General features: G+C 41.6%; 1 protein-coding gene across 3 annotated transcripts in view; it reads left to right on the top strand.

Moving 5' to 3' along the window:
• The first annotated feature begins 942 nt into the window (after positions 1-942).
• clcn3 (chloride channel 3) overlaps positions 943-14,573 on the top strand; it is a 151,385-nt gene continuing 137,754 nt past the window's right edge. For 2 of the 3 annotated variants that reach the window (XM_043703439.1, XM_043703457.1), the window contains exons 1-2: positions 943-1,093; positions 6,560-6,735. In XM_043703439.1, coding sequence (XP_043559374.1) covers positions 6,576-6,735 — 160 coding nt within the window. In that variant the 5' untranslated portion in view covers positions 943-1,093; positions 6,560-6,575. The remainder of the gene's footprint in view (positions 1,094-6,559; positions 6,736-14,573) is intronic. The other variant, XM_043703467.1, reaches the window with a different exon arrangement.

The raw sequence follows: 14,573 nt of genomic DNA, 5'->3' as shown, positions 1-14,573 counted from the left end.
GATGGGTCGTAGGGGGGCGTGGACCTGACCAGGTAGTCACGGAGGGAACGGTCTTTGCGGAAGGCGGAAAGGGGTGGGGAGGGAAATATATCCCTGGTGGTGGGGTCTTTCTGGAGGTAGCGGAAATGTCAGCAGATGGTTTGGTTGATGTGAAGGTTGGTAGGGTGGAAGGTGAGCACCAGGGGCGTTCTGTCCTTGTTAGGTTTGGACGGGTGGGGTCTGAGGGCGGAGGTGCGGGATGTGGACGAGATGGGTTGGAGGGCATCTTTAACCACGTGGGAAGGGAAATTGCGGTCTCTAAAGGAGGGCATCTGGTGTGTTCTGTGGTGGAACTGCTCCTCCTGGGAGCACATACAGCGGAGGTGGAGGAATTAGGAATACGGGATGGCATTTTTGCAGCAGGTAGGGTGGGAAGAGGTATAATCCAGGTAGCGAGGCTCTCAAAACCTTGTGTTTTCACATAAACCTGTTGGGACTATGACCTGGTATTGTGTGACTTTTCTTTGATGCGGAGGTGCTGGTGTTGAACCGGGGTGGACAAAGTTAAAAATCACACGACACCAGGTTATAGTCCAACAGGTTTATTTGGAAGCACGAGCTTTTGGAGCGCTGCTCCTTCATCAGGTGGTTGTGGAAGAGGGTCATAGGACACAGAACTTATAGCAAAAGCTATAATTTGTTTTAAATTCTGCGTCTTTTGATCCTCTCCCAAAGCTGCCTGATGAAGGAGCCAGACTCCGAATGCTAGTGATTCCAAATAAACCTGTTGGACTATAACCTGGCGTTGTGCGATTTTCAACTTTGACTTCTTCTTGACCTTGCCCGACTGGTGCAACCTCCTGAGCGCGCGCGCGCGCGCGTCTTTCGCCCCGGCGGCCGTTGCTGGGCATGCGCATCTCTCTCCTTTGCTCTCCCCGCCCTTCGCACTCCATCCGAGGCGGGTGGTGGGGAGAGAGAGAGAAGAGCACGTGCACGTGATCACCCGATCCGCGCGTGCTCTGGCCGGGGGGAGGCGAGCCCCAGCCTCGCGATGTCAGAGCGTCGGTTCACTCAGTGTGCCATGACAACAGGAGCCGGGAGGATAATATGCCGAGTAGGTACAGTAATAGAAACGGCACAGCTTTGCGTATTGTGTACGCGACTTCCCATCCCCACTGTTTATGTACAACTATTGCTTATTTATTTATTTATCCCCGCCGACGTGGCGCTGTTTTTATCTCGGTGGTTCTCCTCCAAGCCCCGTGTGAGCCAGGAGCCGGGCTGCGCCGGGCTGGGCTGGGCTGAGCTGAGTGGGCCCGATTGTCCCGTTAGTTTTGGGGTTGTGGGGCAGGGCCTCCGGCTGCAGAGCCTCCGGCTGCAGAATGGGCATGTTCCACATGCAGCAGGATGCCTTCGCCCAGCCAGCAACCTCGATTACAGATTCACATAATCACTGAAAGAAGCCCGCGGGGCCCACCGGCCGAATAAATAATTTTATTAAAAAAAAACGCTTCTTGTCTTCGAAATCGACGTGAGATCCAATTTCCAGCACTTGACCCATCACCTTGACAGTCGTATACTGTAGACATTTCAACCTCCGAGTCGAGAGTGGTTATCAGGATCATTCCCTCCAGTAACTCTCCCCACGGGGTCCAGTCACATCTCAGCATGATTTTGCTGCTGCTGCATGAGAGTGTGAACTGGAAATATATTTGTAGCCAGCTAAGGGGCTAACTGTATTCGCTAAACTGGTATAGGGAATAGATGCTGCAAACGGCTTGACATTTCATGTTGTGCTGTGAGTTTCAGAAATTCAGGGAACAAAACGATTTTCTAATGTACGATATTCTGAACAGTCTCAGGCTGTTAATAATTCAAACACTTCAGAAATGATTAGATCAGCTGAATCTTATTAGTCATTAAAAGATGTCTCTTTGCGTTGTCTCTGGATTTCTACATTCTTCGTTTGCAGCATCAACAGTGTTGTGTGTGCAGGCAATGTGAGATGAGACAACTGTAAAATGTCATATAATTGGATCTCATGCATTTGTTCATGCACAGAGCTCCATTTAATATCAATTTCTGGACTCCAAGAGTTCAAAGGAGCGATGTTGTTATCAAACTACACTATCAGATTTCCTTTAAACTTCATAAGCTGTGTGCAAGGTGACTTATAATGTAACTTATAATGTTCTTTGTCAACCCAAAAGAATTCATATCCTTTTTAATGCAAGTTGCTGTTGTGTCTGCTATCCTGTTTTAAATGAGGCAAATCAACAAGGAGAAGATTCAGACATGATTTGTTTTGAAAGCATTTCAAAGAAATATGATTATTAATATTGTCCCATTAATCTCAGCCCAGTTTGGAGTAATAAGAGCAAGTTCTCCGTGATAGAAATTATCCCCTTTCTGTTTACACACGTTCTTTGATTTGGTTTATTATTGTCACATGTACTGAGATACAGTGAAAAGTATTGTATTGCATGCTAACCAGACAAATCATACCTTATGCAAGGATATCATGGTAATACAGCCAAATCTAGTGTTCGAGCCACAGAGGAGGTGTAGAAGCCCATTCGTAAGTCTGAGAACAAGAGGGAAGAAGCTGTTCATAAATCTGTTGATGTGTGTTTTCAAACTTTCGTATCATCAGCCAGACAAAAGAGGGTGGCGGGGTCTCTGATTATGTTCACTGTTACCCTGGGGCAATGGGTAGTATAGACAGAATCATTGGAAGGAAGGCTCGATTTCTGGATGCTGCCTGACCTGCTGTGCTGTTCCAGCAATAAAGTTTCAACTTTGTGATCCAGCATCTGCAGACCTCACTTTCTCCTCAATGGGTAGTATAGACAGAATCATTGGAAGGAAGGCTCGATTTTGTGATGGCTGTGTTCACAACTCTGTGTAATTCCTTGTGGTCTTGGGTAGAGCAGTTGCCATGCCAAGCTGTGATGCATCCGATGAGAATGCATTCTATGATGCCTCAATAAAAAAAAAAGTGAGAGTCATGTGACATTGAAAGTGTCACATTCTGTTATTGATTGTTTTAACTCTGGGAATTCGTCACTTAGCGCTTTTGGAGAATATGCTAGGTAAAGGGTGGATGGATATTTGCTGATCTAACAGACGCTGTTTTACTTTTGCAGGAGCAGTGTTGTAAGTAGATCGGTGGGATGGCAAAATTTGTATGATTCATTTGGGCATGATTAACATCAACAATGTTAAGAACAAGATTGGTAGTGTTTTTCTCATAGGAAGGGTTAATAATACCATTTTAAGATGAAGCGAATTGACTGCTTGAATACCAGCTTGATAGGATAACGTATGGAATGTGCAAGTTTTTAAATATGAAGAGCAACGATTCAAGTCGGCAAACAAGGGGCTGATTTGTGCAAATGTTGAGTGAATAGGAAGGGTTTGGAGGGATATGGGCTGGGTGCTGGCAGGTGGGACTAGATTGGGTTGGGATATCTGGTCGGCATGGACGGGTTGGACCGAAGGGTTTGTTTCCATGCTGTACATCTCTATGACTCTATGTAAAATATAATTCGATCTGTTGCCTTCGCTATAATTCTTATAAGTACAATGTCTAATGTCAGTTTCGACATTGTGTCTGAAAATGTAGACTTTCGCTGGGACAGGCCACTATGTCAACTGGCAACCTTTTCTATGTTAAGTGAGATTTGGGCATTAGCTGAGCCAGCATCTATTGCCCTTGAGCAGTAATGACCTGCTTTCTTGATCTGCTGTAGTCCTTCTGGTGCTGGTACAGTCACAATGATGTTTGGGAGATAGGTCTAGGATTCTGACCTGGTGACACAGATTGAAATGTACTATCATTCTAAGTCCGGACGATGTTTCCATATATCTGCTGGTTGGTGGTCATACTTGTATGTTTAGAAGGTACTGTTGAAAGAGTCTGAATGAGTTGTTACTTGCAGTTTGTGGATGGTAAATGCTGTTGCCACTGTGCTTGGTGTAAAATTGTGTAGGTGTTAGATAGGTACCAGTTAAGTTGGCTGCTTTGTCCTGATGGTGTCAAACTTGTGTGTGTGTTGTTGGACTTGTTGTGATCCAGCCAAGTGGAGAGTATTCCATCACACTGTTGACTTGAACCTTGTGGTGAACAGGCTTTGAGGGGTCAACAGTTGAGTTACTCACCACAGACTTCCTAACTTCTGATTATTTTGGTAGCCACAAGAGTTAAACGGCTAGTTGAATTCAGTTTCTGGGTGTTGATCGTGATTATTCAATGATGGTTGGATTTTCTTGTGCAGGTAGTTATTGTCTGGCACTTGTGTACCATTGATGTCTCTTGCCACTTATCAGGCCAAGCCTGATGGTTGCCCAGATGGTACTGCATTTGGGCAGGTCTACTTTGGTATCTGAGGAGTTGCAAATGGTGGTGAACATGGTTCACTGACTGCACATCTCCACTTCTGACAAGAGAGATGGAAGATGATTAGGCCTGGGACACTGCTCAGGAACTTGTGCAGTCATGTTCTTTGGCTGAGATGATTAACTTTGATCAACAAGAACATCTTCTGTTGCATTGGGTATAATTCCCAAATTAGCTTTCCTTTGATCCCATTGACTTAAATTTTACGAAGGCTCCTTGATGATACACTTGGTCCAAAGCTGCCTTGATGTCTAAGGTATCAGTTTTTGAAAAGGGAAATGAGTTCAACTTATTCTGACCATATTTTGCCAAAGACTGTAATGAGATCAGGAGTGAGTGGCCTAGGCCCAAACTGAACAGGTTAAGTGCTGCTTGGTAGCACTATCAAAGTAGCTTTGATTGTTTTGCTGATAATTGAGAATAGATTGATAATCAGTATTTGTCCAAGTTTGATTTCTCTTGCTTTTAATGATCAAATTTCTGCATTCCATATTGAGGCAATACAGAGGGAATATTATAGTTTCTACATAATTGTACATAGTATAAGGAAAATCAGAACAGGAGTAAGTTATTTAGCCCCTTAAGTCTGTTTTCCTTAGAAAGTTATGGCTGACCTGCTTATAAAGCTTTGTTGCTCTAGAAAGTAATCAAAGGAGGAGATGAGGTTTATCCTGTCCGTCCATGATAATGTTCTCCTCAACAACATTATCCTGATTACTGTTATGACCATCATTTCAGAGTTTTGTTTTCTCTTTGACCTTCTCAAGCACTTGCTGTTTTTTTTCCAGTTTTGGTATGGTTGTTGGAGTAGTGGAGCTTGATTGCTTATGCATGCTTGGCATATAATAGTAAATAGGTAGCATTTTGGTCACTCTCAATTGAGGTACTTCAGTGGGTGAAATGTGTGCTTATTTTAAGCCCATAGTTCAAACTGACCGAAGCTATCAGTTTAGCATTCTTTCTTGAATAGATCAGAATGACAACTAGTTTGGGAAATTGAAAGTATCATAATTTATGAACTTCAGCTTGATCACTTGCAGATGGCTTTAGAGATATTGAACTTAACTAAGCAGATTGAGTTTTAGTTTGCATCTGCTATATTTGACATGCAACTGTTCAGTTTTAGTTGCTAGTTACAAGCTCACAGCATTTCATTCAATTTAGATTCGTCACCAAAATTCATCATGAATGATGTTATTATTAAAGTTGGATATGGAATATTATACCAGTTGCAAAGAGTTTTGTGATGAACACTGAATTCATTTTCATATTAATTCATGTGGAATTATTTCTTGTGTGATTGTAGAAGGAAACAGCAAATTGTATGACATTGAGTCAACTGATGAGGATGGAAAAAATGTCAGCTGATGGAAAGAACAGGGGACATTCATTGGTGATATGTTGTGGTAGGATAAGGTTAAATTCTAAATTCCTGCCAGGAATAGAAATTTTTGATGTGGAACGCTTGAGACAGTATTTGCCCTGCTTCAAATTATTTGCTGCTTTGCTACTTTCTCTTCACCTACCACTCTCTAATTTTTACGCAGGTATGCACAGACGACCTTTTGCTTGCTTGTGGGCTGAATTAGGTGTTCTTGGTTAACTATAACTATAGCTTGAGTAGTGATAAGACCATGTAATGAAAAGTCACATAAATCATTTAAGTTTTTATTGAATGTGTCCAAATCTTCTATCAACATGTTTGAACCGGTTTCAGTTCATTTCACATAGATTTGTAGAAGGTTTAACTTTCTGCGGACTGGATTTAAATCTAAGCTTTGACCAAGTTTTCCTATTTGACAATGTAGCTCAAGTGCAGAATAAGGATCTTCTGTATTTGTTCCAGAATAAATTTGTCCCTTTCTACTCAGTGTTGTTTTTGGGGTAGATTTTACAACAGGATTAATCTCTTGAAACTGAAGATTGCTGTCTGATTTGTGAAAATTTTGTGATCATAATTATTTGAAATTTATTTTTATTTAAAATTGAGTTGTTATATTGCATTAACTTTATTTTTGCAGAAATTGGAACCATTAGGTACTTATTGCCAGCATTTTACTTGTTAGCTGCCCCATTCTTCCAAAACAAAAATAGGGTGAGGTGTACAGGTGGTTGGAATTTAAGGCAACTCAAGGTTAATATGCACTTGATGGTTTAATTGTTTATTTCTCGCCTCTTCAGATCATCAAGGTGCTAAATGGAGTCCGAACAATTGTTTTCTAGAGGATATTACAGGAACAGTTACAATAGTATAACCAGTGCAAGTAGTGATGAAGAACTGCTAGATGGAGCAGGAGTCATTATGGACTTCACAGGATCGGAGGATGACAACTTGCTGGATGGAGATGTTTCTACAGGTGAGTTGCAGAGTTTTTACACTTCTGTCATTGCACCTGTGTAAACTGTACTCAACCTTGTTTTACCATTATGGTTTTTTTTTGAAACCCAACAATCTTGCACAAAACTATAACTTAAAAGTATAACAAGTAACTCAAAATAACGACTAAAAATGTATAGTCAGCCAGCAAGGAGAACAGCATGTTAGCCTCTGTTGTGAGGGTTTCTGTGCAGGAACGAAGAAGTCTTGCTTTACTTGTGTAGAACATTGTTGAGACTGCAACTGAAGTATTATATGCAATTTTAGCCTCTTGCCCGAGGAAGAATATGATTGTCAAAGAGGCCATGTTCTTATGGTTCTTCACACTGATTTATGTCATTTGGAACTGTCTGAAGAGGAGAGTTTAAGGAGACTGAGACTATATTTTCTGGACTTTGGAGGAATGAGGGGTAGTTTAACACAAGATGACATAAATCTTAACAAGATAGACAGAGTAGATGCAGAAAGGATGTTTGCCCTGTCCGAGTCTCGAACAAGGACATGATGAGAAATGTCTTCACTTGGTGGTGATGAATCTTGGTAATTCTTGATTCGATAGGACTGTGGACACTCAAATCATTACGTAAGTTTAAGAAATTGATAATTTTTTTTAGTTACTGATGATATCAGGGGATATTGGAATATGGCCTTGAGATAGATGAAAGGCCTTAATCAAAAATGATGGACTAGGCTCAAGAGACTGAATGGCTTACTCCTTTTATATACCTTTGTTTCTATATGAAGCAATGACCATCTCCAATAAGAAACTATCTAACCACTGTCATATGACATTCAATGACATCACCATCACTTAATCCCCCACTGTCAACTTCCTGGAGATTACCATTGACCAGAAACTGAAATGGACTCCATACAAATACACTGGCTAGAACAGCAGGTCAGAGGCTGGGAATACTGTGGTGAATATCTTGCTTCTTGGTTCTCAAAGCCTCTTCCCCAACTACAAGGCTCAAGCCAGGAGTGTGGTGAAGTACCCACTTGACTGGATGGATGCAGTTCCAGCAATACTGAAGAAGCTTGACACCATCGAGGACAAAGCAAACTGTATGATTGGCACCACATTGACAAACATTCAGTCCCTCCACCACCAATACTCAGCAGCAGTGTATGTATTATCTGCAAAATGCACTACAGAAATTTACCAAAGATCCTGAGACAGCACCTTCCAAAACTATGAGAACTTAGATTTGGAAGGATAACAGATATATAGGACACCTCCACCTGTAAGTACCTCTCCAAGCCACCCTCTGTCCTGACTTAGGAATACAGTATATTGCTGTTTCTTCCGTGTGGCTAGGTCAAAATCCTGGAATTGTCTTCGTAAGACTATTGTGGATAGACTGCAGTTCAAGAAGTTGCTGATCACTATCTTCTCAAGGGCCGTTCAGGATGGGCAATAAATGTTGGCCCAGCAAGCAATGCCCACATCCCACAAGTGAATTAAAAAACAAAATTTGGACATGTAATACTCCAAGTACTGTTACCTGTATTCTTAGATAAATCATTCGCTATCAGCATTCCATTGATCAGAAACTGAACTCAAGTAATCAGATAAATCTTTTGGCTACAAGAGCAGGTCAAAAGTTGGAATTCTGTGATGAATAACTTATCTGATGGTTCTGCAAAATCGGTTCACCATCTCCAAGGCACAAGTCATAAGTGTATTGGATTTAATCTTGCATCAGTGGGTGATAGTGTTGAGGTTGAAGCAGCCTGCTTGATTCTAATTCCAAGCAATACCTTCAGCATTCACTTCTTCGACCACTGAAAACAGAGGCATCATCCTGACTTGAAACCAAATTATTATTCCTTCACTGTTGCTGGGTCAACATGCTTGAACTCCCTTTCTGGCAGCACTGGTTGTATCTATTATCAGAAGGAGTACAGAGTTTCAAGAAATCAGCTCACCGCAATCTTCTGTAGGGCAGTTAGGGATGGGCGATAAATGTTGGACTTCGCAGAGATGCTTGTATCCTGTAAAACCATTTTGAGGTTGCAAAATTATCTTTGTAAGCCTCCATTAGTTTTGTTCATCAGCAGTCAGATTTCATTCCTGTAACCGATGAAAGGAATGTGCAGGTTTATCATGAAACGGATTGGGAAGAAGTTCATAAGAGACCTCCCAGAAACAGTGAAAGTTTGATACTGTCTCATATGTAAGTAAACAGGAGCTGACTACATTTATTCAGGCAGGAATTAAAGAGAAACTGTACCACCTGCTTAAAGTTGGTCTTGGGACTGTAAGGCAAACATGGTAAAGAAATGAATGTCGGGTTGGATTGGTTTCTACCACTTTGAGAGGGTATGTCTTGTGAAATGATTTGCTCACTCTAAGCAGTGGTTGCTTGGAGTCAAATTAGGTGTAAAGCTGTGATGCAGGCAGCATTTGCCTACTTCTGTTCATGATTGCTGAGAATTAATATAAATGTAATGGAATGCATGTAACTTTTATAATGTTTCAGAAGCCTGAACAGAGCTGCTTAACAGATATTTAAAAAATGCACAGGACGTGCAATTTTTTCAGTCGCTTGACTTTGTATGGGGAAACAAAATCTACTGTAATCGAACAGAGTCAAAGGATGGTCATCTTCTACTACAGGAACTTAAAAGTCATAGAGATGTCAGCACAAAAACAGACCCTTCGGTCCAACTTGTCCATGCTGACCAGATATTCCAGAACATGATTGTTCACTGGTTCTCATGGAATACAGCACTGTTGGAGATTCGCCTTTCAGCTGTTGTGGACCGGACCAAACAAACTCAAAATGTAGCCAAGAGATAGCCGAGACTGTAACCTTTTCTTATTTAAAGGCAAGTGTAAGACATTGCATTCCAGATGCAATTTGATTGGTCAAACTGCTCGGCTTTAAGCAAAACACACTTTATTCTTGCACTACAGTAAAAGTATAGATAAAATAAATTGACTTGACCATTGCAATACTTGAAGTAATATATTATGTTAACTCCTATTGATTAGCTGTTCCAATGTAGCAGCCTCCTATAAACATTCTTGGCAAAGGCAAATAGAAAGAAAAACACAAATCCAGCATTAACGATAGTGCTTCAAGCTTTTGCAGAGACAGAAAGAATTCAAGTGTTTTTCTGTGGCAGGGAGAGATGTATGGTAGTTTCAAAATCCAAACAACTACAGAAAGTTAAACTAACACCCTGGTTCTGTGGGAGCCTGACTCCACCCATTCATGCTCCTTCTGTTGTTCCAACTTTTTAAAAGCCAATGCCTCACAAGCTGTTCACTTTATTTGCATGGAGGAGACAGCTTGGTACCAATGGCTCAAAACTGCTCTTCACAAAGAAACAGGACAAAATACACCTCTTAAAATCACAATGTCATCACATGGCTCAGGCGAAAATAAAGGATCCCTCTGTTCTCTCAGCTGAATGTACAAGATCCCATTGCTCTTCTTTGAAACGGTGCAAAGGGTTTCACCCTGGCTGTTGCCTCATTTCACATCCTAACAAGTCATCTGGTCAATGTGTGCTTGCTGTGTGTCATCAGGTTTGATCCTGAGATGAGTTTCTGACCTTATGCCATCATGAGCACCCTGTATTTACATCACTGTAAAGTCACCCACTTGCAAGCTACATTAACTTGTGTACTGCTGAAAGTTTTGTTTCATGCTTTTTCTACATCTAGACAAGACAACTCCAATGCATTCCTGGCTCATTCCTCTCCTCTTTTTCCCCAACCCCCCGGCCAAAAAAACCTCTGTAAACCTGGAGTGATCGAGAACTCTGCCTGTGTGTTAACTGTTATGAAGCCCTATGCGTGCACACACATACTAATCATGCCTCCGGATGTACTTCAGCCTGCAGTCAACGAACAACCAGAACTTGAAAAGTCCTGTCTGTGTTTTTATATCTCTCCATTGCCTTGTTTCTACCTATTTCAGGCCACAGGCCTTCCAGACATCTGGCTTCTTGTGCGTTTGGGATTATAGTAGCTCCGCCATTTGTGACTGTGGCTTCAGTTTTCAAGACCCCATGCTCTGCAAGACCCTCCTTTTTGCTTAAAAACCTACTCCTAAAACTATACTTCTAAAAACCTTCCTCGTCAACCAAATGTTTGGCCATTTCCCCAAATTTCTGCTTGTGGCAATTTTTAGTTTAAATTTTGACTGCAACGTTTCCCTAAATGACTACTGTGATTAAAGTGCTTAATTAGTTTGTAATGCCCTTAAATTTGTAAAATTATATCAATCATTAATTCCTATGCCATTTTCCTTTGATTCGTGTTAACTTTTTAAAAGTAGTACGATCCCAGATACCGTCAAAACCAAAACTGTAATAATATATCATATAAAATTCAGATTGTAATTAATAAAATTTGCATATTAGAGATCGTATAAATATGAAAATCTGCATTTAGAGTAATAGAATTATAGAAATTTACAGCACGGTGTCTGGTTCTTTTCCTGAGGTTTCGCACACGAGATGCAATTCACGCGCACCAATCTTTGCAAACAGTTCAAGTTTATTAAAGCTTGTACAAGCTAGGTAACCCCCTTTTGACCTTGATCACAGGCACACGAAGTCGAGTCAAAATGAAGCCCTGAACAAAGAAAACACATTCCCTTTATACAGGTCAGTTGGACATGCTCGCAGATGCTCTGGCCACTCCCCCACAGTCACATGCCACTCAAGACAACTCTGCAGCCACTCTCTCACAGTCACATGTTCCCCAGGTAAAATGGTAGGATGAGATCATTCTTGGAGATAATGCAAATGTAAATGCCCTAATCTTGGGGAATCGTTATGCAGACAATTTCCTGACTCAGTGGTTCACTAAGACAATGCAGGTGTGACATACCTAGCTTCAGGGGATGGCTAGAAAGCATTTCTGAATTGAAGAGATTGAATGATAGTTTAATTTGATAATAACAGGAGAGTAGTAGCAAATGACTGTCTGTCTAAATGAAGTGTGAATTACAATGGATAGTCATCGACATTCCTGCATGGTATCTGTTAGACAGAATGTCACCCCCCACCCACTTCCAGAACGTTCAGCTTTGCAGTCTAACTCTTTAATATTGCATCAATGTCGAAAGAGATATTCCTATTTAAACTTTTAATATTACAACAGAAACAGACCTTTCAGTCCACCTTGTCCATGCCGATCAGATATCCTAACCTAAACTCGTCCCATTTGCCAGCACTTGGTCCATATCCCTCTAAACCCTCCTTATTTGTATACCCATCCAGATGCTCTTTAGAACATAGAACATTACAGCGCAGTACAGGCCTTTTGGCCCTTGATGTTTCCATATCAACCGCTTTACCCTCATCCACCTGTTTGGTCGCCATCTCAAAGAACCCAAAAGGTTTATGTGGCATGACCTGCCCTTCACGAACTGTGTTGACTGTCCCTAATCAACTTATTCCTCTCTAGATGATTATAAATCCTATCTCTTCTAACCCTTTCCAACTCTTTACCCACAATCGAAGAAAGGCTCACTGGTCTATAATTTTTAGGGTAGTCTCTACTCCGCTTCTTGAACAAAGGGACATTTAATATCATCCAATCATGTGGCACTATTCCTGTAGACAATAACAATGTAAAGGTCAAAGCCAAAGGCTCTGCACTCTCTTTCATGGCTTCCCAAAGAATCCTAGGATAAATTCTGTCCGGCCTAGGGGGCTATTTTTTCGACACTCTCCAGAATTGCTAAACCACCTCCTTGTGAACCTCAATCCCGTCTAGTCAAGTGTCTGTATCTCCGTATTCTTCTTGACAGCATTATCTGTTTCCAGAGTGAATACTGACGACAAATATTCATTTAGTGCTTCCCCTATCTCCTCAGGCTCCAAGCACAATGTCCCACAGCTATCTTTGATTGGTCCTAATCTTTCTCTAGTCATTCCTTTATTCCTGATACACCTATAGAAGGCTTTAGGGTTTTCCTTGATCCCATCTGCCAATGACTTGTCATGTCCCCTGGCTCTTCTTAGCCAGGAAAGACCTGAAGAGACAACTAACTTGTAACTCTCAAGCGCCCTAACTGAGCCTTCGTACATTAACCTTCTCCTTCCTCTTAGAGTCGTAGAGATGTACAGCATGGAAACACCCTTCAGTCCAACCTGTCCATGCCAACCAGATATCCCAACCCAATCTAGTCCCACCTGCCAGCACTTGGCCCGTATCCCTCAAAAACCATCCTACTCATATACCCATCCAAATTACCCTGATTGATAAAAGAAAACATACCAAACGCCGCCTTCACTATCTTATCTACCGCGACTCCACTTTCAAGGAGCTTTCAAGATCTCTTTGTTCAGCAACACTCCCAAGGACCTTACCATTAAGTGTATAAGTCCTGCTAGGATTTGCTTTCCCAAAATGCAGCACCTCGCATTTATCTGAAGTAAACTCCCATCTGCCACTTCTCAGCCCATTGGCCTATCTGGTCCAGATCCTGTTGTAATCTGAGATGACCTTCTTCACTGACCACTGCTCCTCCAATTGTGGTGTCATTTACAAACTTACTGACTATACCTCTTATGCTCACATCCAAATCATTTATATAAATGATGAAAAGTAGTGGACCCAGCACTGATCCTTGTGGCACTCCACTGGTCTCAGGCCTCCAGACTGAAAAACAGCCCTCCACCACCACCCTCTGTCTTCTACCTTTTGAGCCAGTTCTGTATCCAAGTGGCTAGTTCTCGCTGTATTCCATGAGATTAACCTTGCTAATCAGTCTCCCATGGGGAACCTTGTCGAACGCTTTACTGAAGTCCATATAGTTTACATCTACTACTCTGCCCTTATCAATCCTCTTTGTTACTTCTTCAAAAAACTTCATCAAGTTCATAAGACATGATTTCCCATGCACAAAGTCATGTTGACTATCCCTAGTCAGTCCTTGCCTTTCCAAATACATGTACATCCTGTCCCTCAGGTTTCCCTCCAACAACTTGCCCACCACTGAAATCAGGCTTCCTGGTCTGTAGTTCCCTGGCTTGTCCTTACCACCCTTCTTAAACAGTGGAACCACGTTAGCCAACCTCCTGTCTTCCAGCACCTCACCTGTGACTATCAATGATACAAATATCTCAACAGTAGGCCCAGCAATCACTTCTCTAGCTTCCCTCAGAGTTGTAGGGTGCACCTGATCAGGTCATGGGGATTTATCTACTTTTATGCGTTTCAAGACATCACTTCCTTCTCTGTGATCTGGACATTTTTCAAGATGTCACCATCTATTTCCCTACATTCTATATCTTCCATGTCCTTTTCCACAGTAAGTACTGATGCAAAATACTCTTTTAGTATCTTGCTCATTTTCTGCAGCTCCACACAATCTTGATCTTTGAGGGGCCCTATTATCTCTCTAGTTACCCTTTTTTCCTGAATATATTTGTAAAAGCCCTTTGGATTCTCCTTAATTCTATTTGCCAAAGTTATCCCATGTCCCCTTTTTGCCCTCCTGATTTCCCTCTTAAGTATGCTCCTACTGCCCTTCTACTGTTTTAAGGATTCACTCGAACTATCCTGTCTATACCTGACATATGCTTCCATCTTTTTCTTAACCAAACCCTCCATTTCTTTAGTCATCCAGCATTCCCTATACCTACTAGTCTTTCCTTTCACCCTGACTGGAATATACTTGCTCTGGATTCTTGTTATCTCATTTCTGAAGGCTTCCCATTTTCCAGCCGTCCCTTTACCTGCGAAATCTGCCCCCAAACAGCTTTCAAAAGGTCTTTCCTAATACTGTCAAAATTGGCCTTTCTCCAATTTAGAACTTCAACTTTTAGATCTGGTCTATCCTTTTCCAT

Source organism: Chiloscyllium plagiosum, chromosome 2, assembly GCF_004010195.1.
Source record: "Chiloscyllium plagiosum isolate BGI_BamShark_2017 chromosome 2, ASM401019v2, whole genome shotgun sequence".
Classification (NCBI taxonomy): Eukaryota; Metazoa; Chordata; class Chondrichthyes; order Orectolobiformes; family Hemiscylliidae; genus Chiloscyllium; species Chiloscyllium plagiosum.
The sequence above is the reverse complement of the archived record's forward strand: the minus strand, read 5'-3'. Positions and strand labels throughout refer to the sequence as shown.